The 25112-nt window shown below is 47.7% G+C and overlaps 2 protein-coding genes across 5 annotated transcripts in view; one reads left to right on the plus strand and one right to left on the minus strand.

Annotated features, from left to right (window-relative positions):
- On the plus strand, positions 1-20961 carry L3mbtl2 (L3MBTL histone methyl-lysine binding protein 2). Of its 4 annotated transcripts, none has more exons than XM_074084564.1 (17): positions 1-139; positions 2625-2865; positions 4386-4519; positions 6281-6404; positions 7385-7464; positions 8981-9098; positions 9538-9672; positions 9934-10022; positions 13507-13738; positions 14146-14222; positions 14418-14522; positions 15209-15356; positions 15739-15821; positions 16180-16414; positions 16901-16966; positions 18243-18366; positions 18864-20961. In XM_074084564.1, exons 1-17 carry the CDS (start codon positions 116-118, stop codon positions 18910-18912), a joined length of 2064 nt encoding a protein of 687 aa, XP_073940665.1. In that variant the 5' UTR covers positions 1-115; the 3' UTR covers positions 18913-20961. The 4 variants fall into 4 exon arrangements, with proteins under 4 accessions (XP_073940665.1, XP_020023778.1, XP_020023774.1 ...); XM_020168189.2 differs by having other exon boundaries at positions 18917-20961; XM_020168185.2 differs by having other exon boundaries at positions 18243-18359.
- Chadl (chondroadherin like) overlaps positions 18297-25112 on the minus strand; it is a 12731-nt gene continuing 5915 nt past the window's right edge. The window contains exons 4-6 of the mRNA XM_020168184.2: positions 24697-24863; positions 23812-24010; positions 18297-18433 (exon numbers count right to left, since the gene is read on the minus strand). Coding sequence (XP_020023773.1) covers positions 18407-18433; positions 23812-24010; positions 24697-24863 — 393 coding nt within the window. The 3' untranslated portion in view covers positions 18297-18406. The remainder of the gene's footprint in view (positions 18434-23811; positions 24011-24696; positions 24864-25112) is intronic.

The raw sequence follows: 25112 nt of genomic DNA on the forward strand, positions 1-25112 counted from the left end.
CAGCGTGATTGGTCTGCAGCTCAGGGAGGCGGCCAATGAGTGTGGCCGGGGAGAACGTCGAGGCCAATATGGCTTCCCGCACCTGGTGACTGTTGAAGAAACTGAGTTAGGTCTCATGGAGAAGCCTCGGGGCATTGAGGTGAGAAGAGAAGGGCTTAGCACCACTGGGAACGGGAACCCGAGAGCTTCGCATGTTGGACCCTATTTTAGACATTTTTAGCGACGCCTTGGGGCGGGGGAGGACTGGTAAATGGAGGAAGTAAGCCGAGTCTGGGCCAGAGGCGATTAGCGTTACTTTTTGCTCTTATGCTGCCGGGGCTGCAGATTCACGAAAAGATCTGGAACGGACACCTCCCTAGCTTGGAAGAGAACTGGGTTCTGATCCTTGAGCTGCTGAGACGTCTTTGTCCTTAACTCGTGTGCTCCTTGACTGTCACACCCAGGTGGGCAGTGAAGGGAGATGAAGTTTTAAGATTATTCCAGGCATTATCCCCTAATAGTCACACCATTCTGTGATACTACTTGGTCTTGAGGGCCAAAGCCGTTGAAGCTTGGCGAGGTGGTGGGTTCCCCAGGATGTAAGTATGTCAGCTTCCAAAACGTTACTCCTTACGGGTCCCCCCCCCCACTAATCCAACAACCTGTAACCCATCCACCCCTGATTTGGCTTCTGGGTACCTTATATTTGAATTCTGTTTCCTTCTAGCATATTTGCATGTGTACTTGGAAATATAAAATAGAATAGCTCGAAAATTTTACAAGGGTAAAGAAGAATAATAAAGTGAAAAATAATAGCTCACACTTTTGGAGCTGTTAATAACTGCTGAAAACAGAACTAGGTTTTACATATCTTGATCTTAATAGCAATCCTCTAAAGAGGCTTATTATTATCTCCATTGTATTGATGAGGAAAGGAAAGGCTGCAGAGATAAATACCTTGCACAAAACCACAGTTTATAACTGGTAGAGCCCAGGACTCAAACCTGTGCAAATCTGATTCAAGAAGCCATGCTTTTAGCCACTAATAATTGCCAATATTTATTGAGCATTTACTATATTCAAGTCACTTTTCTGAGTGCTTTATTTGTATCATCTCTTCCTTAAATCCTGTTAAATAGGTGGTATTATGGTGGTCTTAGGGAAACTGGGGCACTGAGAGATTGACTTGCTGCAGTCTCTGTGTTTATGCACACAGCTATAAACACTAAAGATGGTATTTGAGCCCTGGCCTAGAGCCCCAAACTCTTTACCTTGCTTTACACCTTTTTTTTACTACATGCTAGGTAGATTTATATACAGGATCTCATTTACATCTAACATCATGTGAGCCAACATTTTTCTTAGATTAGAAATCTGAGGTCCATAGAAGTTAAATGACTTGCTAATTTGGATCAGAGCGGAATCCAGTACCAACATGCCATAGCTGTGTGCCATCTGACTTCCAAATCCTCCTTGGGACAGTTCTCAAATGAACTTTTCCCTAACTTAAGTCATTTGTTCTTTTTTTTTTGTTTCCAAATTATTTTATTCAGCATTTTGTTTAGTTTCCTGAATCAATAAATACTATACAAAACAATGTAAAAATGGCTACCATTTTCTCTCCCCTGCTCCCCCCCACCTGGGTTCTCCCTGCAGATTTGGTCCAGAAAGTGAGATTGATTTGACATGTTATAGTCACTTGAACCTTCAGAGGGATTTGGCTGGTGTGGGAGAGCCTCTGGGATCTAGAGGTGACTAGGTTAGGGAAAACAGATTAGTGTTTTTTTGGGAGGAGATGGCACCTGGGGCAAGAGCCTACCCCAAAGAAAAAAGGGTGTTTAAAATGTTCACAGTTCCTTCTTTTGCCTCAAAAAAATGACATTTATTCAAAGGAAGAAAAAAAAAAAAAAAACAAGATGCCCATCCCTTGGCTCCCTTCCCTCCTCCCAAGTCATTTGTTCTTGAGATTATCTTGGTGTACATGTGAACAGGGAAGAATGAGTTTCTAATACACATCTCTATTCCAGAAAGCCTTTGTGAGGTGCTTTGCTTAGGATATTTTCACATTGCTATAGATTTCTGGTACCTGAATTTCAGTTTTTCAGCTTTACAGTGGTATGAAAGCAATGTACATTCAGTAGAAACTGTACTTTCAATATGTGGTATGCCCCTCTGTTGTGATGCAATGACAGCAAACTGCAGCTTCCAGTCAGCCATACAGTCACCAGGAGAAACAATCCAATACTCTATGGTGTACTGTGTTGCTAAGCTATGGTGTTTGATAGATTAGATGTCTTAAATGCATTTTCAACTTAGGATGGGTTTATCAGATGTAACACCATTGAAAGTCAGTGAAAATCTGTATTCTGTTTCATCCACATTAAAATCATTGGTATACCCACAGAGAATCCTAGTGAATTCCAAACACATTTTCTGTCTTATGCTATTCTGTTGACTTGTGGCAGAGAAATGTGTAAACAGAAGAAATGATCCTGGTGTTTGCAAAAAGGGTATTTAGGAAGTTCCTAAAGGTGCTAACATGACAAAAGAACCAGATAGGGGATTGATAGCAGATCTGTAAATTCTCTCCCCATGCACTAAAACCAATCATGATTCCTTCTGCTTGGTCTATGTCATTCTACTAGGAGACTCCATCTTCAGAACCAATGGAGGAAGAAGAGGAAGATGACGACTTGGAGCTGTTTGGTGGCTACGACAGTTTCCGGAGTTATAACAGCAGTGTGGGCAGTGAGAGTAGCTCCTATCTAGAGGAGTCAAGTGAAGCAGAAAATGAAGATCGGGAAGCAGGGGAGCTGCCCACCTCTCCACTACATTTGCTCAGCCCTGGGAATCCTCGCTCCTTGGATGGCAGTGGTTCTGAGCCAGGTGCCTTCACAGTGTCCTTTGAAGATGAATAGAAGTTAGGAGGTCATGGAGGAAGAGGGGGATGGACACAGGCAATGTGGGCAGACCCATTCTGATGCAAAAGGCTGCTTGATCTGATATCAAAGGAGTCAGGTATCTACGGACCTGACCACAAGGTTTCCTGTTGGTATCTGGTTTCAAGTTGTGATTTCATTCATTCTTTATATAACTAATATTTATTCAGCCCATATTAGATACCAGTCAGTAACATGGTGCTGCTTTTACATTTGCAGGAGTAGGCTGAGGATGTGGAGAAGATAGGAAGCTAAAAGTGTTATGGGTACTTTCCCAGTAGGGACAAGATATAGCTTGTGGGTTGGAAGTCAGGGAATTATGGGGGTTAATACAGGGTAATGTAACCTCCAGATAAGAGGCTTAGGGTGGCGATTGGCAGATAAGAATCCCCTGGGATCACCTGGAAGCCAGTTCACTTTAGAGATATGATGCTTGGATAGCTGCTAGACCCCTGTGTCAGGATCTCTGGTGTGTGGGCTGTCTGTGAATAGAGACAGGCTAGACCGTCTGTGATGACGTCCCCATTCCTTGATACCTAAACTCTTTAGAAGAGTAATCTAAGACTCTTTACTAGTTGAATATTCTTTCCTTTCCATTCATCTTGGCTTCTTTTCCTTTCTCCCCTTTCTCTTATCTTTCTCCCTTCTGTCTTCTTCCAGTCCTTCTCTTAGAGTCATAGAACTTTAGAACTGGAAGAAATTAAAGAGCAGCTAGTCCAGAGGTTCTCTACCCTGACTGCAGATTAGAATCACCTGGGGAACTCATAACAAACTACAGATGCATGTGTTTTACCACAGACCTATTCATTAGCATCTCAGGCGCTGGCATTTTTTTAAAGTTCCCAAGTGATTCTGGTGTAAAGTCAGGGTTAAAACACATTCAGTTCAGTCTCTTTGCTATTTAAGTGAAAAAGTAGAGCCACAGAGGGTGAGTTTGGCACATTTTCTCATCTAATTTTTCTCTCTCGAAAATTTGCCAACACCTACCTGTTTCCCCAGTTGTCATCGTGGATTAGCCCTGCTGTTGATACAAAGCCAAGTATAGCTTGGGCAACACAGATTCAGATGCATGCACCAGGCTGAGCAAGGTGGCACACATCTGTAGTCCTAGGTACTTGGGAAGCTGAGGCAGCAAGAAGATCACTTGAGCCCAGGAATTCAAGGCCAGCCTGGGCAACATAGAGAAACTGTTTTTATTTATTTTTTATTTTGGCAGTACTGGGGTTTGACTTAAGGCTTCACACTTGCTAAGCAGGCACTCTGCCACTTGAGCCATACCTCCAGCCCTGACTGTCTTTAATAATATACACAGCAGTACCTCCTCCTCCTCTTATTGTAATTCTGTCAGCCTTAGTGGGTGCTGGGGCTCACCTGGTTAATGCAGTACCCTGAGTTTTGTAGGGCCCATCATTTTGCTTGATTTGATGTGACCGTGTTGGGGAGTCACATGCTAAGTTCTCTTCCCAGCTGTCTGTGAGATGTGTGGTATCGTGGGCACAAGGGAAGCCTTCTTCTCCAAGACCAAGAGGTTCTGCAGCGTCTCCTGTTCCAGGAGCTACTCCTCTAACTCCAAGAAAGCCAGTATCTTGGCTAGATTACAGGTGAGAGAGGCAACCGCGTACACCCTTTTAGGGGCCCTGGGTGCTGAGAGGGGAACCACAAACTGATGAAGGCAAAGGCTTACTTAGCAGGCTTGGAGAGCTCCTTGATGTGGCCATTGGAGGAATGTTTCCTGGTATTTAGTTGTTCTCAAACTTTAGAGGACAGAGAAATTCATTCCTAGAGCTACCTTCATTTCCTCACTCTCATCCCCTAGAATCTCACATTCCCAATAAATTTTAAACAAGAGTTCTTACCTTGGGGAGCCTGATGCCCTTGGTCTTAATATCATACTTTTATAAATGCCGTAAAAGGAAGCTGGAAAAAGGAGGCACAAGGATCCCTGGCCATAGTAGCTTTAGGAAGTCAATTCCTTTTCTCTTACTCCACGTCATAGGCAGCCCCACAGATAATCTTGCCAGTCTCTAATTGTTGACATTTATAGATAGAGATAAACATATATTTTAGATATATGTTGTCCGACACACACTTAAATGTGCTGAGGCTCAGAGAGTTAGAATGACTTCCCCAGCATGACCGTTGGAAGAGAGCAGTGGAAGCTTGGCTGGAATCTGATCTCAGGTGCCTGGCCTTAAGTTGCTCAACATCCACAGAACTGGTTCTCAAACTCGGTTGAACATTAGGCTCACCTGGAAGGTTTTTAAACTATTGATGCTTAGGTCCTATTCCCAACAAGCCTGAGGTAATTGAGATAGAGTGTGGCCTGGACATAGGGATTTTAAGGAGCACGCAGGTGGTTCTACATGTAGCAAAGTTTGAGAACTATTGCTGTGATGTTTATTAGAAGTTGCTGTGTGGTGGATCTTCCTGCTTAGTGCTTTCTATACTTTATCACTTTAGGCTGTGGGTTTTTTTTGTGTGTGTGTGATGCTGCATTGAACCCAGATCCTCATGCATGATGGACAAGCACCCTACCACTGAGCTACCCTCCTAGCCCACTTTGTCACTTTTATAAGATAGTTACCATTTTTCTTGTTTTGTGGATTTTTAGTCAGGGCATAGAAAAGTCCGTGTTCTCAGGGAGCTAACGATAACAGCTACAATATGAGGGTATTTGCGAAGGACTTGCATTTTTCGCCTACCAGTGATCCTAAAAAAAAATTTTTTTTAATTCCTAATTTAAAGGCTCAAAAATTTTGGTAACTTACTCCATGGTATATAACTAAAAATTATAGAACTAGGGTTTGACTCCAGTTCTGTCTGGGACTTAAACCCACATTTCTGCTTCACTGATCTGTTTAATAAATTCCTGGCCTTCCTCCTTCCTCATCAGTGCTTAAGTTATAAGTGACCTTATGAGTGGCCTTTCTGTTAAGCACCTGATGAAAGCCATGGACTCTCTCCAGAACATTCACATATGTACAAAATATTGCCTCTGAGTTTAAGAGTTTTTGGCTCCTCTACAGCCCATTCTCTGCTATAGGTCTACAGAAGTTAGGGAGGATGAAGATGACTGAGAATTGAAGCTGTTAAGGAGAGGTTTCTAGAAGCAGCAAAGGCCTGAAAGATAGAACATATGTCCTTCCCGGCTCTGCAGCTCCATTGACCCTTCCTTCCTTCCCCACAACTACCCCTGAATTAAGCATTATTACATCTCACTCAGTTTTTCAAAACAAACTGGAGCCCAAAGAGGTTAAGTAACTTGACCAAGACCAGGATCTCAACCTTATGAATCCAAATCCAGAGTTCTGTTCTTAGTCACCAGGCTATACACATCATCTCACCTGTCTTACTCCCTCCAGGGAAAACCACCCACCAAGAAGGCCAAAGTCCTGCACAAGGCAGCCTGGTCTGCCAAAATTGGAGCTTTTCTCCACTCCCAAGGCACAGGACAGCTAGCAGATGGGACACCAACAGGACAAGATGGTGAGACGGAAGCCTGGAATGTGGGGGCCAGGGCCGGGATGGTCTTCCCTAGGAGTGAGGTCTGAAAAAGCCTGCTAAAAAGTGCTGGGACCCAGGCTTACTGTGGATTATAACTCCTCACTTGCTGGGTATTGTGGAAATGACCTCAGAAAATCCCTTCAATTGCCAGGACCCCTACCCCTGATGATTCAGAAAGCAAGAATTAGCTGCTTTTGATTCTCATTGCTTTTATCTATGTGCCTTGGCTTCTCTTTCTCTAGGGTAGTGGAGGCTCAGAGGGTGTGAAGCCCTTCATTTTTCTGAGTATAACAATTTCTTAGCAAATTAAATGTAGGCCCAGAGCAGCACATCTGTATTGTAGTCTTGAGTTGTAGACTGAAATTGTTCTCCACGGCTAGGAGGGTGATGGAGGCCTAGGTGGGCTCTCCTCCCATTCATGTGGATTGGGTGTGGCCAATGAGAAGATGAGGGAAGTCTGAGGAATTTAAGCTCAAGGACATTTGAATTTCCCTTTCTTTGGGGGAGGAAGGATGTGAAGTTTCCCTCTAAATGTTCCTGAGTGTCTAGTGGATTTTAGAGTCAGTCCTCACTGTCCTGATGGCTGCTAGTGGGACAGGTATGGTTGCATATAAGGGGCTGCAGAGCAGAGCTGATAGGGGCAGCTAGGTTGGATAGAAATGTGTTTCTAGCTAAGCGCCGGTGGCTCATGCCTGTAATCCTAGCTACTCAGGAGGAAGAGATCTGGAGGATTGTAGTTCGAAGCCAGCCCAGGCAAATAGTTGTCAAGGCCCTATCTCAAAAAAAAAACCCTATCACAAAAAATTGGGCTGGTGGAGTGGCTCAAGGTGAAGGCCTTGAGTTCAAGCCCCAGTACCGCAAAAAAAAAAGAAAAAAGAGAAATGTTTCTGCACCCCCTATAAGGTCCTCCTGGTACAGCTTGGCTGTTCTAGTCCCTAGCCTCAATTCTTTCTGCTCCACAGCTCTAGTCTTGGGGTTCGACTGGGGAAAGTTCCTGAAGGATCACAGTTACAAGGCCGCTCCTGTCAGCTGCTTTAAACACGTGAGTGCCAGGGCAGTGAGGGAGGAACTGCCAGGAATGCCTGGGGGCTGCTGACTTTCATGCTCCCCACTCTTTTCAGGAGAGTTTCTCCAGGCTGACTCTCATCACCACAGTGAGGAGGTCTGCATGGGAGAAGCCCAGCCTTGCTGTTCACTCCCTTTTACCTTTATGTCCACTTCACAAAAAAAATCCTCCTGCAAACACATTGAGGGCTGTTAGTACCATGCTCAGTTGCACTTCCTCTCTGAGGTCCCTACTTTGGTTATTTACATAATGGAATCCTGTGCTAGTTGAGTCTGAGGGCCGTTTTTCTTTCTGGGGTTTAGAATTGAATGTATATGTGCACTTCACCATGGTGCCACACCCCAGCCCTTGTCTAAGGGTCTTTCCAAGTCTGAAACCTTTCTCTCCTGTTTGTAGTGCTTTCCCTTTGAGAGCATGGCACTTCTGTACCACTTGCTCCCCATAAGGCAGTGTAGTCAGTCCTGGAACCAACCTCTGCAGGAGGCTACCTGCCAGCTATCCCTGAGAAATCAGGTTGAGATCTGGTGGATGGACCTGAAGTCAGGAACTTAATACTCAGCAGCTGTAGCCTGTACTAGCCTGCAGACTAGGAGTGATGCCTGTAGCAGTGTCTTGTTTTGCTTTTCAATTCAATTTCCTAAAGCCCTGGAAGTCACAGAGGAGGCCTCTTTTGACCAAAGTGAGTCTGCTGCCTGATGACCTTTCTGAACTTCTGCTGCATGCTGGGTAGCACCCTGCACAAAGACAAGTTGATCTCAACAGCTAACTCTCTTACTCTGTCCTTCTCTGAGTTGCTACTGAAGGGGCACATCTTGCCTATGGGGTGGAGGGAGGTACCTCTTTTTTGCCCTGAATTCTCTAGTATTCCCACCATTTTCATCACAGGGGAGTTAGATCATACTCAAGTTTAACACACAAGATTCACTCTGCCTTATAAAGAATCTGCCCCGTGTGCCTGAGCCCCACAATGATCTGTGTGAGCCAGTTTCTGTACGCAGGGAGATGGATGAGCTACCCCAATAGCTTAGGCCAGGGCTGAGAATGAAAGAAGGTGAATTTTCCTAAGGGAAAATTTTGCTGTCCCATTGGCAGCAAAGTGAGGATTAGGCACTGGGAAGGTAGCTAGAAGCAGCCTAGTGATGCTGGGGGCATGTTAGTAAAAGGATCGTTGGAGAGAGAACATGCCATGAATAGTATGTGAGCCAGTAGCTCCATGTAAATGAGGGCGTCATAATACTAGCCAGGTTGAGTGATGGCATTTGTGTGGAGAAAGGTATCTAACACAAGGTGGGCACTGGAAGTTTTTACTGTTACACTGGCTGGCATAGTGACAGAGGATTAAGACTTGCCAAGATGTGCCCAAGATTATATGATTAGGTGGTCCTGCAATGGTAACTCAGTTCTGTGACTCTGAACCTCCACCCAGTGCCCTGCCTGCCCCCACTGCCATCCTCCCATCGTCTATTCTTTGAATGCTCTTATTGCCACACAGGTACCATTGTATGACCAGTGGGAGGATGTCATGAAGGGGATGAAAGTGGAGGTGCTCAATAGTGATGCTGTGCTCCCCAGCCGGGTGTACTGGATTGCCACTGTCATTCAGGCAGCAGGTGGGTGTCCCTTTGACCAGGGAGGGCCTGGGATGTGTCTACAGAATGACATTTCTGGTAGGTGGACAGTATTGTAGGGAGAAATTGGCTTAATCAAATAAAACACCACTCACAAGAGTTTCTTTTCCCCTTCTTGGGGTTAATCCTACATTAGAGAGGACTACAGAGCCAGGCAGTTTGGAAGCTTCAGTTTTTTAGGTTTATTCCAGGGGTGATCAGGGTATAAAAAGTAATCACACATCACACAATCATGCCACAACGCCTTCCAAATAAGAGCATGGATTTGTTTTGTTGAGTATAATAGGGGCTACACTTGCATAGAAGGAATTCGTGATATAGTAAGTGGGAAGTCTGGCTTAGGCTAAAGAATAGAGAAGGCCTGAGAACATAGCTTTCCTATCCCATCCTCTCTCACAGGCACCCTTGTCTTTCGTTTCAGGGTATCGGGTGCTGCTCCGATATGAAGGCTTTGAAAATGATGCCACCCATGACTTCTGGTGCAACCTGGGAACCGTGGATGTCCACCCCATTGGCTGGTGTGCTATCAATAGCAAAATCCTGGTGCCTCCACGGAGTGAGTTGACAAAATTTTTCCTGTCCTGGTTCCTTGATAGAGGGAGATCCCTCTCTCTTGGGTTAGAAAGAACAGAACCTACTTGCATCTTTGTTTTGTCCCCTCCCCATCCCTGGACAGATTCAACTTCTGGAGCTTGGTTTTGTATAATGAAGTCGTTGCTGGCCTGAAATTGCAGAAATAAATTGTTCAGGCCCCTCTGATGATCTTGGGTCTCTGTTGTCAATCTGTATAACAAGAATTCTGCTTGTGTCTCCACAGCCATCCACGCCAAGTTTACTGATTGGAAGAGCTACCTCATGAAGCGGTTGGTAGGCTCCAGGACACTTCCTGTGGATTTCCATATCAAGGTCTGATAGGAGCCCTTTGGGGGTCCCAGTGGGTCTCCCTCCCTCTCTGATTTTTCTCCATCCTTCATGCTCTGTGTTTTTGTCTGTGTGTGTAGTGGGAATGGAAGCTAGGACCTCTCACATACTACACAAGCACTCTGCTACTGAACAATAACCTTGGAGCCTCATTGCAGTTTTTTTTTGTTGTTGTTTTGGGTTTTTTTTTTTTTTTTTTTTTTGTGGTACAGGGGTTTGAACTCAGGGCCTACACCTTAAGCCACTCCACCAGCCCATTTTTGTGATGGGTTTTTAGAGATAGAGTCTTGTGAACTATTTGCCTGGACTGGCTTCAAACTGTGATCCTCCTGATCTTTGCCTCCTGAGTAGCAAGGATTACAGGCGTGAGCCGCCAGCACCCCCCTTACGATATATTTTTAAGACCTTTTGCTTTAAGGATCTTTAGCAACTCCACATTTCTGCAGGACAGAATCCAACCCTTCCTCAGGGTGGAGCCACTTTTCTCCCCACTCAGACCCTGTTCTGGCCACATTAATCACATTGCTTTTGTTAGCCTTTTATTCTTTCAGATTCTTACCTTTGACTGTAGCATTTTTCAGTAGTGTTTGCTCTAGATGTTATCACGTACTTGTGTATAAGGCACTGTGGGAAAACAAAAAATACAGACCCTGCCATCCATGAATCTCTGCCTGGCAGAGGAAACGAGTCATGCAGATAATTAATATTAAATTAGCCTCTATTCTGAGCTAGAAATATGCCTCAGAATCACATGTGGCCCTTAATTTTAATTTGGAAAAACTACTCAGTTCTTTAACTTAAAAAGTACATATATACATACCAATCAATCAGAGGGATCAGAAGGGTCTACGTGAAGACTGTACTCCTGCCTCTTTGGACTTCTCACTGCGTACCCTCTCCCATGTAGTTCTCTGGGTCATGTCGAGGACTCCTGAGCCAGGTGCTCCTAGTGGTGTCCCTATGTAAACCCAGTAGGCCTCACATCAGGGTGCAGGGCAAGTGCTGCAAGGACATTTGACTCACCTGTCCTTGTGGTCTCAGAGGAACAGGTACCCACCAGGCTTCCTGGAGAAAATGGCTTTTGAATTTTGCCTCGGTGGGCATGGATAGTATGGAAGCTAACAGTGGAAAACAAAGATGCAATAGAATTTGGGGCCATTGTGGCCAAGGCACTGGACACCGGGTGGAAAGGCTGTGTGTCATGGGTCTTCTTAGCCTCCAGAGAGCCAGCCTTCAGCAAGGCATTGTTCAGTGCACCTCAAGCATTTCCTGCCTTTTTTTGTTTGTTTGTTTTCAAATAAGTGGTTTTTCCCTTATTTGAACTTCTTGGGTACTGCTTATTACTTGTTGTTTGTCTCTCTTATGTTGTTGTCTATTCCTATTCTCTCTTTTTTTTTTTTTTTTTGGCTGGCACTGGGGTTTGAACTTGGAATCTTGCTCTTGTTAGGCAGGAGTTCTACCACTTGAGCCACCCCTCCAGCTGTCTTCTTCTTTTTGTTGTTGTTTTTGTTTTTATTTGTGTTGTTATTGTTGTACTGGGGGCATATTGTGTCATACAAAATTGCTTACAGTATATCCTAGCTAAATTCACCTCCTCCATCATTCTCCTTCTGTGTTCCTTCTCCAACAAAACTAAGCTTTCTCTCCTATGTTTTCCATAGTGCCTTGCATAGTTCACAGATTTGCGGATTGGAGGCAGTACTTTACTTTTCAGCCCTTGTCTTAGGTCAGCTTTTCCAGCTGGCTGCTTTGTCATCTCTAACATTCCCCTCCTGGCATATTTGGAAATAGCACTGCTCCATCCTAGTGTCATCACCATCACAGGCCCAAGGTGGACCACTTTCTTTGGGCCAGCCATGCCCTGGAGCAGAAAAAGCCCTACACTAAGCCTATTTCCTACCCAAGGTAATACAGCACCAAATTCACAATGAACCAAACACACACATTGTAGTTCTGTAGGGCAGCTCATTGGCATCTTGCTCAGTCACCCTTACTGGATCAGAGGGCATGGATTGCTACTGATGTGCTCTGAAGGCATTTCACAGCCCTTGGAGTCAGAGCTGGAATTAGACATAGAAGACACAGGGACCTCAGTTTCCTGAACACAAGTCTTGCAAAAGCAGAATGAAACTGCTCCTGGTTTTGCCCCTGGTTGAGGCAAAAAAAATAACTTAGGCCAGGCACTGGTGGCTCAGATCTGTAATCCTAGCTACTCAGGAGACAGAGATCAGGGGGATCGAGGATTAAAGCCAGCCCCAGGCAGTTAATTCCGCAAGACCCTATCTCAAAAATACCTAACATAAAAATAAAGGGCTGGTGGAGTGGCTCAAGGTGTAGGCCCTGAGTTCAAGCCCCAGTACCACAAAAAAATAATAATAGTAACTTGGGAAAGAATGAGAGGCACAGTGAGACCACATTGTAGGTACAGGAGTTTCAGAGAGGATCATTGGGCTTCTGATTTTTAGGAGGTCATTGCCTTGAGAAGAAACTTGAAGCACTATGTGCTTTGACATGGAAACCACAGCTTAGATGGGACAAGGCCTTTCCCATAGGAAGCACTCTTGTCATTGCCTTGCCAGCCTTCTCTGAAAATGGGGATGTGGAGGTCAGAATGAGGTAGGTTTATGGAGGAAACTCCAGTTCAGACATGGCCCTTTGATATTTGCAATGTGGTTAAGTGCTCAGTAATGTTTTGAATGAATAAATGACCCCTAAGCCAAGGTCAGGTGTTTGTCTATCTGTTCATTCATTCACCGGAGGAAAAAACATTAGTTGAGCACCAACTCTATGCCTAGTTCTGTACTCTAAGATGAGGATATGGAAATGAGTCCGTATCCATCTGCCCTTACACAGCTGACGTTCTGCTGTGTTATTCTCAGTGGCAAAGAAGTATTACTGGGTTGTGGGCCATGCTCTGACTGTAGAGGAAGGAAATGTGTCAGTGAGGGACAAGTGGGCCAGAGGGGCCTAAACCAGTCTTTCTGCACTGTGTCATTCTCATAAATAAGTTGCTGCCACTTGAGATGCACAGTTGGTGTCAGACTAGATTCTAGCCCTTGAACTTCGGGGCTGAAAGATCTGTGTGGCTTAGGATCCTAGCCTGTGAAAAGCCCAGGCTGGATAGTAGGTCTCAGGCCCATCTGTGACACTAATGATTCTGTGTCACTCTGGGCAACATCATTGATCTTTCTGGTCCCTTGATTTCCCTTGATCTGAATTAGGTCTTGTGATTCTTGTCAACTTGACTTACATTTGGCAGCAAGATCTGTGTGACTGCTTTCTGTTTGGCTCTAGGGGATCAGGACCCAGGTGAACCTGGCGGGGTGGAAGAGCTCACCTCCTGCCTTCTGACTTTGTATCATAAGTAATACCGCCACCTTGCCCTGTCCTCCCCTTTTAAGAGACAGAGCAAAGGTGGATGGATGGAGCCCTGTGGTTGCAGCAGACCTGTGTTCCAATATCATTGCAGATGGTGGAGAGCATGAAGTACCCCTTTCGGCAGGGCATGCGCCTAGAAGTTGTAGACAAGAGCCAGGTGTCACGGACCCGAATGGCTGTGGTGGACACGGTAATTGGAGGTCGCCTGCGGCTCCTCTATGAGGATGGTGACAGTGACGATGACTTCTGGTGCCACATGTGGAGTCCCCTAATCCACCCAGTGGGTTGGTCACGGCGTGTTGGCCATGGCATCAAGATGTCAGGTTAGCAGAGTTCTGAGTCAGCATGCCAGGTTCTACATCCTCAGGGATTGGCAGGAACACCGTCCCTGTACCTCACGAGAAAGGTAGAGATGGCAGGTGACAATACTGAAGTCCAGAAAGGCTGAGTGACTTGACTAAGGTCATTCTCAACTTTTAAGTGGTAAAATCAAGATTTGAACCTAAATGCTCTTGTCCGCAATGTCATGTGAAAGAGCTTGGGTCTCATGGCCTGAATAGTCCCCACAGGGAACTTCAGGTGATTTCTGGGCTAGACTGGTCTGCCTTCCCATTCTGGAGTGGGGTGATGGGATACAGCTGAGACCAAAGGCAGAGAGAGGAAGCGTGGAAATGGCCCCTTAGCTGCCTTCAACTCCCTCTCTTCCTCCCTTCCTCTGCCATCTCCCAAGAGAGGCGAAGTGACATGGCTCATCATCCCACCTTCCGGAAAATCTACTGTGATGCTGTTCCTTATCTGTTCAAGAAGGTGAGTCACATGCCTTGGACACTGTTCCCGTTGGCATAATCTATGTCAGGCCTGACGAGCCCAACTTCTCTCTGGAACTGTCCCTATCCCTCCCACTTTCCTTCCTAGGCCTACAGCATACGAGGCCTGCCTCCCTGCCCCCGCACCTGCCCCTAGGCTTGTCCAGGGGTTTCCCAACAACCCTATTCCTTTAAGGTACGTGCTGTCTACACAGAAGGTGGCTGGTTTGAGGAGGGGATGAAGCTGGAGGCCATTGACCCCCTAAACCTAGGCAACATCTGTGTGGCGACCATCTGCAAGGTAGGCCTAAGTCACCTTCTCCACTACATTATGGCTTTCTGAGGGGACTGATGGCAAAGACCTTTGCTCTCCACCATCAGGGGCTCTCAGGGCCCAACACTGGCTATTCTTTTGTGTGGAAGGGGGAGCTTTCATGTTCCTCAGTGTTGGTGTCCTACTGCCATAGTGTTAGGATCCAAGGCACACTGGACAGATACATACCAGATGCCTTAGCCTGGTCCTGTGCCAGGGGCAGGACCCACCCTGTCACCCCACCAAATCCTAGGAAGGCCTCTTGCCTCCTGTGCATGCTGGCCTATTCTAAAGCCCCACCCCACTCCTTTCCTCCTAACCACCATCATTACCACAACTTGAGGCGCAAACACCTGCCTCAGCCCTGGAGGACACTGCTGATTTGGTCATTCGGCCTACTCCATGCTGGGCTGTGTACTCTACTGAAAACACAGTGGCAGTAAGACAGATGCAGTCCCTGTTGGCATGGTGTTATCCAGTGGGAGGATAAATCATTTCACAAGTGCATGTTATAGAACATTAGTTACTCTGCAGGGCAGCTTGGGATGTTCTTGGGAAAAAGAGCTCATATCCAGTCAGATGTCATCTTCATGTCCCCATCCTACCCACCTCACCTTGGAGAGGCTGCAGTTTATGACACAATACTGTCCATCTGCCCCATGCTCTTCCCGTAGGTTCTTCTAGATGGCTACCTGATGATCTGTGTAGATGGGGGACCCTCCACAGATGGCTCAGACTGGTTCTGTTACCATGCCTCTTCCCATGCCATCTTCCCAGCTACCTTCTGCCAAAAAAATGACATTGAGCTCACACCCCCTAAAGGTAAGGCTGGAACAGCACCACATGCTTGATTTGCAGGGTGAGGCCACTGGGACACTTGCCAGTCGTCAGACCCCTGGTGTGGGAGAGGTAACAGCCACCACTAGCCTTTACACCTCCTAGGCTCATTTGACCCCATGGCCAGTCTGTTGTTGGTGCACAGAGCTCCCACTTGTGCCTTGGGCAGCAAACAACCAATGCAACAGGACTGTGGTCCTAGAGCAATGCCAACGTGGGAAGAAGAGAAGTAGGCTGCTATGGAAACTCCAGGCTGGGCCTGACCAAACTTAAGTGACTATTTGGCAGTGTGCTCTTTTCCCTGACCCAATTTATACTTCCAGCTTCCCTCCTCTTCCTCTGCATCATAAGTTTTTTGTTCCCCCAGGGTATGAGACACAGACTTTTAACTGGGAGACCTACTTGGAGAAGACCAAATCGAAAGCAGCTCCATCAAGACTCTTTAACATGGTGAGGAGCCCCCAGGGATGCAGCAAGGGCTCTGTGGCAGCTTCAGGACTGGCCTTGCCTGCAGTCATTGTTGGCAATTCCAACTCCTTTTCTAGAATCAGCCACTCCTAGAGAAGTCCTACACTGCCTAGTCACGTACTGGGCCTCAGTATAGCTGGATTCTTCTCCATAGAGGCGCTGGTGCTTGGGGAAAGAGCCTCGTGGTTTAGCTATCTAAAGGAACCTTCCTCAGTGGGCCCCCCCTCTGGTGCTAGCCCTTTTCCCTACTCTCAGTTCTGCCATCAGTTCCCGCACACTAGATGAACCTGCTGGGGCAGAGCTTTGGCTGGCTGGACAACTGCTTTCTTCCCCCGCACAGGACTGTCCTAACCATGGCTTCAAGGTGGGCATGAAGCTGGAGGCCGTGGACCTAATGGAACCTCGGCTCATCTGCGTGGCCACAGTGAAGCGGGTGGTGCACCGACTCCTCAGCATCCACTTTGATGGCTGGGACAGCGAGTATGACCAGTGGGTGGACTGCGAGTCTCCAGATATCTACCCCGTCGGCTGGTGTGAGCTCACTGGCTACCAGCTCCAGCCACCAGTGGCCACAGGTCGGGGCCATTATGGCTCTGAGGGACTCTTAACTGTCCTTCCTCTGCCTTGTTCCTTCCTGCCAACTGCTCCACCCCTCCACCCCATGCCTGCCCCCATGTCTATCTCAGACCTCTGACATGAGATTGAGAAGTCTCCAGGTTACTCTAAGCAGAGAGTGCACTCTACCTCCCACCCTGCTCCTGACCTCTGTCTCCCTTTCCCTCTGGCCTGCAGAGCGCCTTCCTTCATCTTGCCCACTCTGTCATATGCCCGGGCCCTTGTGCACCCAGGTAAACAACCCAGGCCCCCTCAAGCAGCCCTGGTGACAGGCGGGAGGACGGGACAGCTGTTCTCCAGCCCCCTCCCCCACCCCCATCGTGTTCTTACTTCCAACTCTGGCTTCCCTCCTTGGGGTGCCCTATGTGTAAAGGGCAGGGGTCTTAGCATATGCCGTGTATCCTCCCATGACTCTCATCTCTTTTGTCCTTGTCTTCTAACAACAGAACCAGCCACACCTCTGAAGGCCAAAGAGGCCACAAAGAAGAAAAAGAAACAGTTCGGAAAGAAAAGTAAGTGAGGCCCCAGGGCAGCCAGGTACTCGGTCCCAGGGTACCACCTACTGGATACTTCTCTTTGGATTCCTTCTCTCCTCTCCCTTGTTCTTTGGCTCCATGGGTTTTTGGCCTTATACCTTTGGGGACCCACAACACAAGTAGGGCATTCAGTCTTTGGCAGTGGTCAAGATGGTAAGGAAAATAGATGAGAGATTGTGTTTGAGTGAGAGAAGGGGGATCTCCATCCCTGCTGCCACACATAGTTAGAATACAGTATGGCCACTTGGCTAGCCACAGCTGCTAGGTTCTAAAGGAAAGGCACAGAGAAAAAAAGATGCTGGCTTCCTAAGGTTGCTGTTCTTCCCTCACACTTTTCTGGAGAGTGGGAGCACAGGCAGCTGCTGAATGGACAGACTCCACCTGACTATTGTGGCCCACCTTCAGCAGACCCTAAACCCAGGGTGGGCTTAGCTCAAGGGATATCAGGGTGGAGAGGGGCAAAAGAGAAGCAACAAAGCAGTCCTCAGATGCAGGCCCATGATGATCAGGTGGTCTCCGCCACATGGTACCATGTGGAGAAGTGGATGCCCTGAAATGGGTCAGAGGTGAAACAGGGACTAGGTCCTTGGAGAAGCACAATTAAGATCATGTGAAAGTATGGCATATGTCAAGTGGCTACATGCTATTTAAAAGTAGTATGCCCAGAATATGGCATGTTACAGGTAAAGAAATCAAAGATGAGGGGCTGGAGGAGTGGCTCAAGTGGCATGCCTGGCAGCATGAGGCCCTGAGTTCAAATCCCAGTACTGCAAAAAAGAAAAGAAACCAGCCAGGAGCCAGTGGCTCACGCCTGTAATCCTAGCTACTCAGGAGGCAGAGGTCAGAAGGATTGTGGTTCAAAGCCAGCCTGGGCAAATAGTTCGAGAGACTCTATCTCAAAAAAAAAAACCTTCACAAAAAAGGGCTGGTGTAGTGGCTCAAGGTGTAGACCCTGAGTTGCAAGCTCCCATGCCTCAAAAAGAAAAAGAAAAAGAAACCTAAGACCAAGAAACAAAACTGACAACCATGATTTCCCTGAGCCTCAGCTCCCAAGGGAAGTGGTTTTTAGTGACCTCCAATGGGAGCGAACCTCTTTGACCTCAGGGCCCACAGCCAGTGAGGAGTATGACAGTTAGAATCCAGACCCTCAATCCCAAACTGTCATACTGCCTGGCCACTACATCAGACCAGGCCTGCAAGGCTCAGGTAGCTCTGACCTTAATGCTGAGTTTGATTCGTTTTTTATTCAAAGGGAAAAGAATCCCACCAACCAAGACCCGGCCCCTCAGACAGGGGTCCAAGAAGCCCCTACTGGAGGATGACCTGCAGGCCACGCGGAAGGTCTTGTTGCAGCCTGTTCCTGATGAGAGTAAGAGGTGCTAGGCTGGGTTGAGGCAGGACCAACCTGCTCCATGCTCAGAGGTGGCCTCTCTCCTTCCCCACCTGGGCACAGAAGAGTAGAGTCAAGTTTGAAGGGAATTTTCTGGGTACCAAGCAATACCTGAACCACTGGTCTAGATAGCCTCCCAGCTCCCCACCCATCCACCCTTACACTGAATGGAGCTGAGCGTCTCCAGCCAGGTGCCCTGGCCCTCTTTCCATCTTTTTGCACCTTTGCCCTACTATATGTACTCAGAAAGGGGGTGGCAGATTGGCAGATGCTGTCAGCTCTGATATAGTCTGCCTTGCTGAGGAATACTGGGGTCTTAGACCTTTGCTGCTGCTGCCTCTGGAAGGGTAGACTTCCCTGCTCCCTACCACCTCTTGAGGACCCTGTCTATAGGAAGCCAGCTCCTTTGTCCAGTTCCTGAGCCCCTACCCCATTACACACTTGCTCATTCTCTGCTCTCCCTGCTGCCTTCCCTCTCTCTAGTCATCACTGTGTGTGTGAAGGAAGAGCATTTAGACTGCAACTCACCTGATAAGGCTCCTGGTCCAGAGCTGCCTATCCCCATTGAGAGCATCAAGCAGGAGACAGACAACTGAGCCTTTTCCTTCACCAGCCTAGCCCCTAGCTGTAAGCCAGCCCCGGGGCCATGGAGCAGAGAGGGGGCCGACTTCCTACTGCCACCATCCGCTTGAGTTTGGAGACTGAGCCTTTTTGTGTAAATCCTGCCTGATGTGTGAAGCTGCACACTGAAGGACTGCGTGGGTCTCCCTGGACCCGCCTTTGCCTCTGGCAGTGCCTATATGACTAGGCTGCCTGAGGCCCCCATCCTAGTTAAGCAACCCCCTCTGTGGCTGAGTTACTGAAGCTGGCACATTTGCTGCCCACTTTCCTCCTACCCCTACCACACTCTGAATGCAAGGGTGAGCGCTGCCTCTTATCACACTGGAAGACAAGGCTGTGATCTGCGTGTATGTTTGCCCAAGCAAGCATGGGAATAAAGTGCTGAGAGCTGGAGTGGCTCTGAGAGGGAAGGTGCCCTGGCCAACATGAGGTCGTAGGACAGCAGCATTCTACTTAAGACTGAACCATGTAGAAGGCCTTGTGCACCTCTTGGGTGGTGGCACTGCCCTTCCTAGTGCCCTAAGACACCCAACTGTGGTAGGAAGTTGAGAAGCAATGACCAATATAATAGGCATGGGTTTTCTCTGTCGACATAAGCACTGGCTTCCATTTCCTAAAAGAAACAGTGAGGGAGGCCTGCAGGGGCCTGTGGCCCTCAGGTGAATTTGATATTGTGGACTAGGCCAGTCTGCTTGGCTGCCAGGGACTGTAGGATCAGAAGATAGCCTGATCCATGTCCTGTGGTGGCTCCCAGCTAGGCCTAACCTAATCTGGGGCTCAGTTTGAGTTGGAACTGATGTTTGACCCAGGGCTGAAGTGGCCATAAAGGAGGATCTTCCCCATTTTTTCACCAGCACTTCCTGGGATGAAAGTGGGAGGTGGAATAGGTACACTTCCAGCTTCCTTTTCATTAATGTCCAAGTCTTTTTAACTTCTTGTTTTGAAACCACTCTAGAAGTTCACCTGGTATTTGCACAAATGTTAGCTGTGTTTGCCTTTCTCAATTAGTCTACCCTGAAACTGACCAACTTGCCCCTCCAGCAACTTCCTGGAACCCTGAGTGCAGTTGGCTCAGCCTTTTGTTGTCCACCTGTGTTTTGGATAGAGTTGGTATGGCCTGGATGGGTCCCTCTGTCCTTTAAGGACTGCAGCTGTGCTGCTGTGAATAGCTGCCTTCCAGACCTGCCCTGGCCCCTCCAGCCCTTGTGCAGGTGGCTTGTGCACTGGTCTGTCAGCCACTGTTCACTGAGATGTGATGCAGGTGTCCAGTTATCATGGGCCTGGGTGTTTCTGGGCAGGGTCAGAGAGAACTTGGTTCTGTCTCCTAAAGGCACTAGATAGCCCCATACTATGCAAAACCTAGGCTTAGAAAAGGGCCTATTGGTACAGGCTGATTTCCTCAAAAAGTAAATAGGTTTGGAGATGGAAGACCACAGGAGTAAGTTCAGAGGGACCATACCTCCCCCATCACGTACACCTCTTCTGAGACTCAGGTGGTGACAGGTGAGTGGCATAAGCCCCCAAAGGAGGATATTGGGAAGAAGATGGCCTGAGTGTGCACTTTGTTCTGCTGCTTGCTCAGGAACCCAGCTAAAGAACCCATCATCTCAGCTTCTTTAGCAGTTACTGGATTATTGTTACAAAAAGGCTTCTGAGAAGATTGGCTTGTATGCCATTTGGCTTTTGTTTCTTCCTGAATGAAGACACTATGCCTAGAGGTGCCATGAACATGAGTTCCCATGATAAGGAGGGCAGAGCTGGAAGATATGTCTGATTGCCATTCTGTCCCTGGCCTGGCTCCTCAGGCTCCTTTACTTGTATGAGCTCCTTAGTTGGTAAAGTCCAATTTGTCAGACTTCTGTGCCTTGCAGAACGTGTTCTGACATGCCACCTCATAGCATCAAGTATAAAGATGAGTTACCACACAGGGCAAAGCAATAAAAATTGTCACCTGTCCTCATCTTTTGAGTGCCCTTTCTCCATAACAACTACATACTGAGCTGTGTGCCGGTGGCTCATGCCTATAATCCTAGCTACTCAGGAGGCAGAGATCAGGAGGATCATGGTTCAAAGCCAGCCTGGGCAAACAGTTCATGGGACCCTATCTTGGAAAAACCTGTCATACACACACACCAAAAAAAGGCTGGTGGAGTGACTTAAGGTGCAGGCCCTGAGTTCAAACCCCAGTAGCACACACACACACACAAAAACCCCACATACTGTATTGTCCTTACTTAGGTTTTCTTATGGCTACAAGTTTTCCCAAGGGCAGAGCCTGTGTCTTACTTGTCCCTATAACCCAACTAAGTGCTGGCACAAAGTTGGTGAAATGGAAGGATGTACACATAATTTGTGTTGCTGGTGCCTATAGGTCAGTTTGGTTTGATTTACAGGCTGGCCCTGAACTCATGATCCTCCTGCTACAGCCAACTAAGTGCTGGGATTATGGGCATGGCCTCCACACCCAACCGATTTGACTTGTCACAGAAGTGTTGATCTTTTGGGAATTTTTATTCAAGCCTGTGCCTCAACTTGCCTTTAGATGGGAACTAAAGGTCTTAGATTCTCAACAGTTGGGCTGCTGGCTAGGAAACAGAAGCCTTCCACACTCCCTGCTTCCCCTACCTGGGGCCCTGCAGTGGCTGCTGGTACAGATTAGACCATGTCCTACCACTTCAGGAAGCACCCTACACCTCAGCCTTTCTAGTGACCTAGTCTGTTCTCTCTGCTTGAAGGAACAGGAGCCTTCTATGCCAGGAGACTACGCCTTTTTGCCAGTCCACCTTTGCAATGACCCTGTGAGGACCCTTGTGAGGCACATACTTTATTTTTCAGGTGGGAAAAAGGCAGGCTTCATGAGGCTCAGTGAGTTGTTTGCTTACATTTATAGTATTAAATGATAGCAGTGGGACTAAGCCCAGGTTGGTCTGCCATGTTACACATGTACTAGTGTGCCTTTTCATCAGCATTACTAAGCATATGTGAGACATATGCTCAACAGAGCCCCACAGGAGAGAGAAGCAGGTGTGGTCCAGCCTCATGCCATCAGGGTGGGCATCCACAGTGTAGGATACTGCCGGGGCATGGGGCCCTTAGCCTTCCATTCTTTTGGAGTTCTGGAAGGAAACTACTCCTTTTCTTAAAATAAAACTTCAGTGCAGGCATGAGGTGGTATATTTCCATGTCAGAAATGGATCAGATAGTCTAAGCAGTCAGACTTGCAAGCCACCATCCTCTTTTTAGCTTAAGTCTTGACTGGAAGTAGACTCTTAAGAGCGTGCACTCCTGAGCCCAGCTCTGCATCCTCACACCTGCCCTGTGTCTGTTTACTAGTGCAGTAGTGCCTGGCCAGAGGCTGAGGTGACAACTGCTTTTGTTACTAAAGCTAGCTCCAGATCTGGATCCTGCAGACAGAACTTCCTCACCTGTAGCTTGGGGTCTTTTTAGAGGTTCCTTCCTCACATCCAGCCTATCCAATGAACAGTTATGGATTGAATTATGTTTCTCCAGAAAGATATGTTGGAGTCTTAACCCCCAATAACTCAGTGCCTGACATTATTTGAAAATAAGAGGACTAGTGGAGTGACTCAAGTGGTAGAGCGCCTGCCTAGAAAATAAGAGTCTTCTGAGTGATAAAATGAGGTTATTAGATTGAACCCTACTCCAATATGGCTGGTGTCCTTATAAACAAAGAAATGTACACTGACAGAAATGGAAGCTGGTGTGAAGAGACACATTAAGAGGTAGGCAAACTGGGAATATGCTACTACAAACCACAGAAACAGGGTCCTTCCATTTTGGGGGTAGAGGTGTGACTCAAGTGGTAGAGTGCCAGCCTAGTGAGCCTGAGGTTGAGTTTGAACCCCAGTGCCCCCAATAAATAATCACAGGTAAAAAAAAAAAGATCCTCCCACTTCAGATTCTGGAGGGAGTGTGGCCCTCTCGTGATGTCTAATTTCAGTCCCCAAGAAAAATTTGTTCTGCTGTGGTATCCTAGGCCATGCAGTTTATGGTACTTGGTCTTGGCAGCCCCAGGAAATTAACACCATCTAACAGCCCTTTGACATTCCAAGTCTTTGAAATACAGGTCCAGAGGGAAAGAGCCCTCTCCCCATCTTCCTATACCTGCTTTATTCTCATTTTCCCTTAAGGCTCAACTTCTTCCCTTCAGACTCCACCAATGGCTTTGCTACACGTTAGGGCTTTCCACATCCATGGGACACCCACATCCTGCTCACCCTTTTTTTTTTTTTTCATTTTTCTTTTATTATTCATATGTGCATACAAGGCTTGGTTCATTTCTCCCCCCTGCCCCCACCCCCTCCCTTACCACCCACTCCACCCCCTCCCGCTCCCCCCGCTCAATACCCCCTGCTCACCCTTTTTGATGCACCACAAGATTTTGCTACAACTGAAAGTTCAAGCTGGGTCAGGATAGTGAATGTCCTGCCAAGTGGAATCCAACCTGTGTCTGACCTTCACTCTCCTCCCCCTAGAGTCAAAGCCACCCAGCAAAAACAGGGTTTTTTTGTTTTTGTTTTTGTTTTAGGGTTTGAGCTCAGGGACTCACACTTGCTAGGCAGGTGCTCTTACCACTTGAGCCACTCCACCAGCCCTCCAGGATTGATTTTAAGGACACATTGGGACAGGTGTGCCAAGACTCATAGGAAAGGCCACTCACTGTTCCACAGGATGAAATAGCACACAGTCATTTCTTTAGTAGGTGACAGAAAAATTATTGAGCTACAAAGTCAGGAACAAAGTGCTCCTTGAGGACTTTGAGACCTGGCCCACCCACCCCAGGGCAAACCTTGTCTGCTCCTCGCTGTCTTCTCTTGATAGGGATTCTCCTGGCACTCGGCCTGAAGGCTGGTGTCTGCTTGGCTTTCCTGGCCATCCAGCCTGGGCAATCTTCAAAGATAGCAGCTGCAGCTTTCACCCTCTGACCACGCACACTGGGAGGGGTGGCACATGTAGCCCCCACCCGCAGGTTCAGCCCAGTGAGCCACCTGAGGAGGAAAGAGAGCTTGAGAAGTCCACTGTGGGGACAGGCAGCTGAAGGCTTTGGGGATTTGGGGGCAGTTGGTAAAGGAGGAATAGACTGCTGAGAATCCTGGCTCAGCTCACATGGACCTCCAAGTCACTTCAGGCCTCAGCTCCCTTCTCCATAAAAAGGGAATAAGTATAGTAACAGTTAACAGGGGGCTTACCTTGTGCCACACTGCTCACATCAGTTTATATATGCTAACTAATGTCACTGAATTCTAGCAACCATGGTGAGGGAGATAATATTACTCTTGTCCCCTTTTCACAAATGGACCCAGAGAGGTTATTGTGGCTCTCAGAGAGGTTTTTTTGGCAAAATCTCTGAGCCTGAACTGGACCCTGAGTCTCTCCAGAGTTTGTTGTTGCTTTCTTATATAGTTTCATAAAACGTCCATGCATATTTATTGGGTCCCAGCATACTAGGCAGGGCAAATATTCCTACTTTATGGATGAAGGACTCAAGGCTCAGAGAAGTCTATCCCAAGCCCCCCAGGAAGGGTAACTGACCTGGCAGGGGCTCATTCATGCCTAGCTCTGGCCCCCCGTGCTGCTGAGCAGGACATGGACATGGTGCCCCCAGAGAAATAGTGGAGCTTGACTGCCAACAGCTGGCAGATCTCCGGCTGGAGGTCCATGTAAGAGTGACTACCTGTGCAATGGGAGCAGCTGGCAGTCACAGTGGAAGGGATTTCCGCTGAGGTCAATGAGCTCAAGTTGGCTGAGACTGGGTAGGGCGGGCAGGGCCCGAAGTTGGTTCTTCTGCAGGTGCAGGGTCTGGAGCCCTGGCCCCATGCCTGAGAAGGCCCTGGGAGATATCTGGAAGGAGGTTCCAGGTCCTAGTTTAAGTGCCTGCCAGGCTGGCCACCCCAGGTCTGAGAGGGAGCTCCATCCTCCCCCATCAGAGGGGAAGGTGCATAGCCTAAGGTGGCCCAAGGAGATCAGCAGTGTTGGAGTCAAAACCAAGACTGGTCTCATGTTCAAGTCACACGATGCCCACCTGATGGTTCTGCTGTGCCTGAATCCCACGCCTATAGTGGCAAAGCCTTTTAGGGTCTCTCAATAGTA

Source organism: Castor canadensis, chromosome 8 (genome assembly GCF_047511655.1).
Source record: "Castor canadensis chromosome 8, mCasCan1.hap1v2, whole genome shotgun sequence".
Taxonomy (NCBI): Eukaryota; Metazoa; Chordata; class Mammalia; order Rodentia; family Castoridae; genus Castor; species Castor canadensis.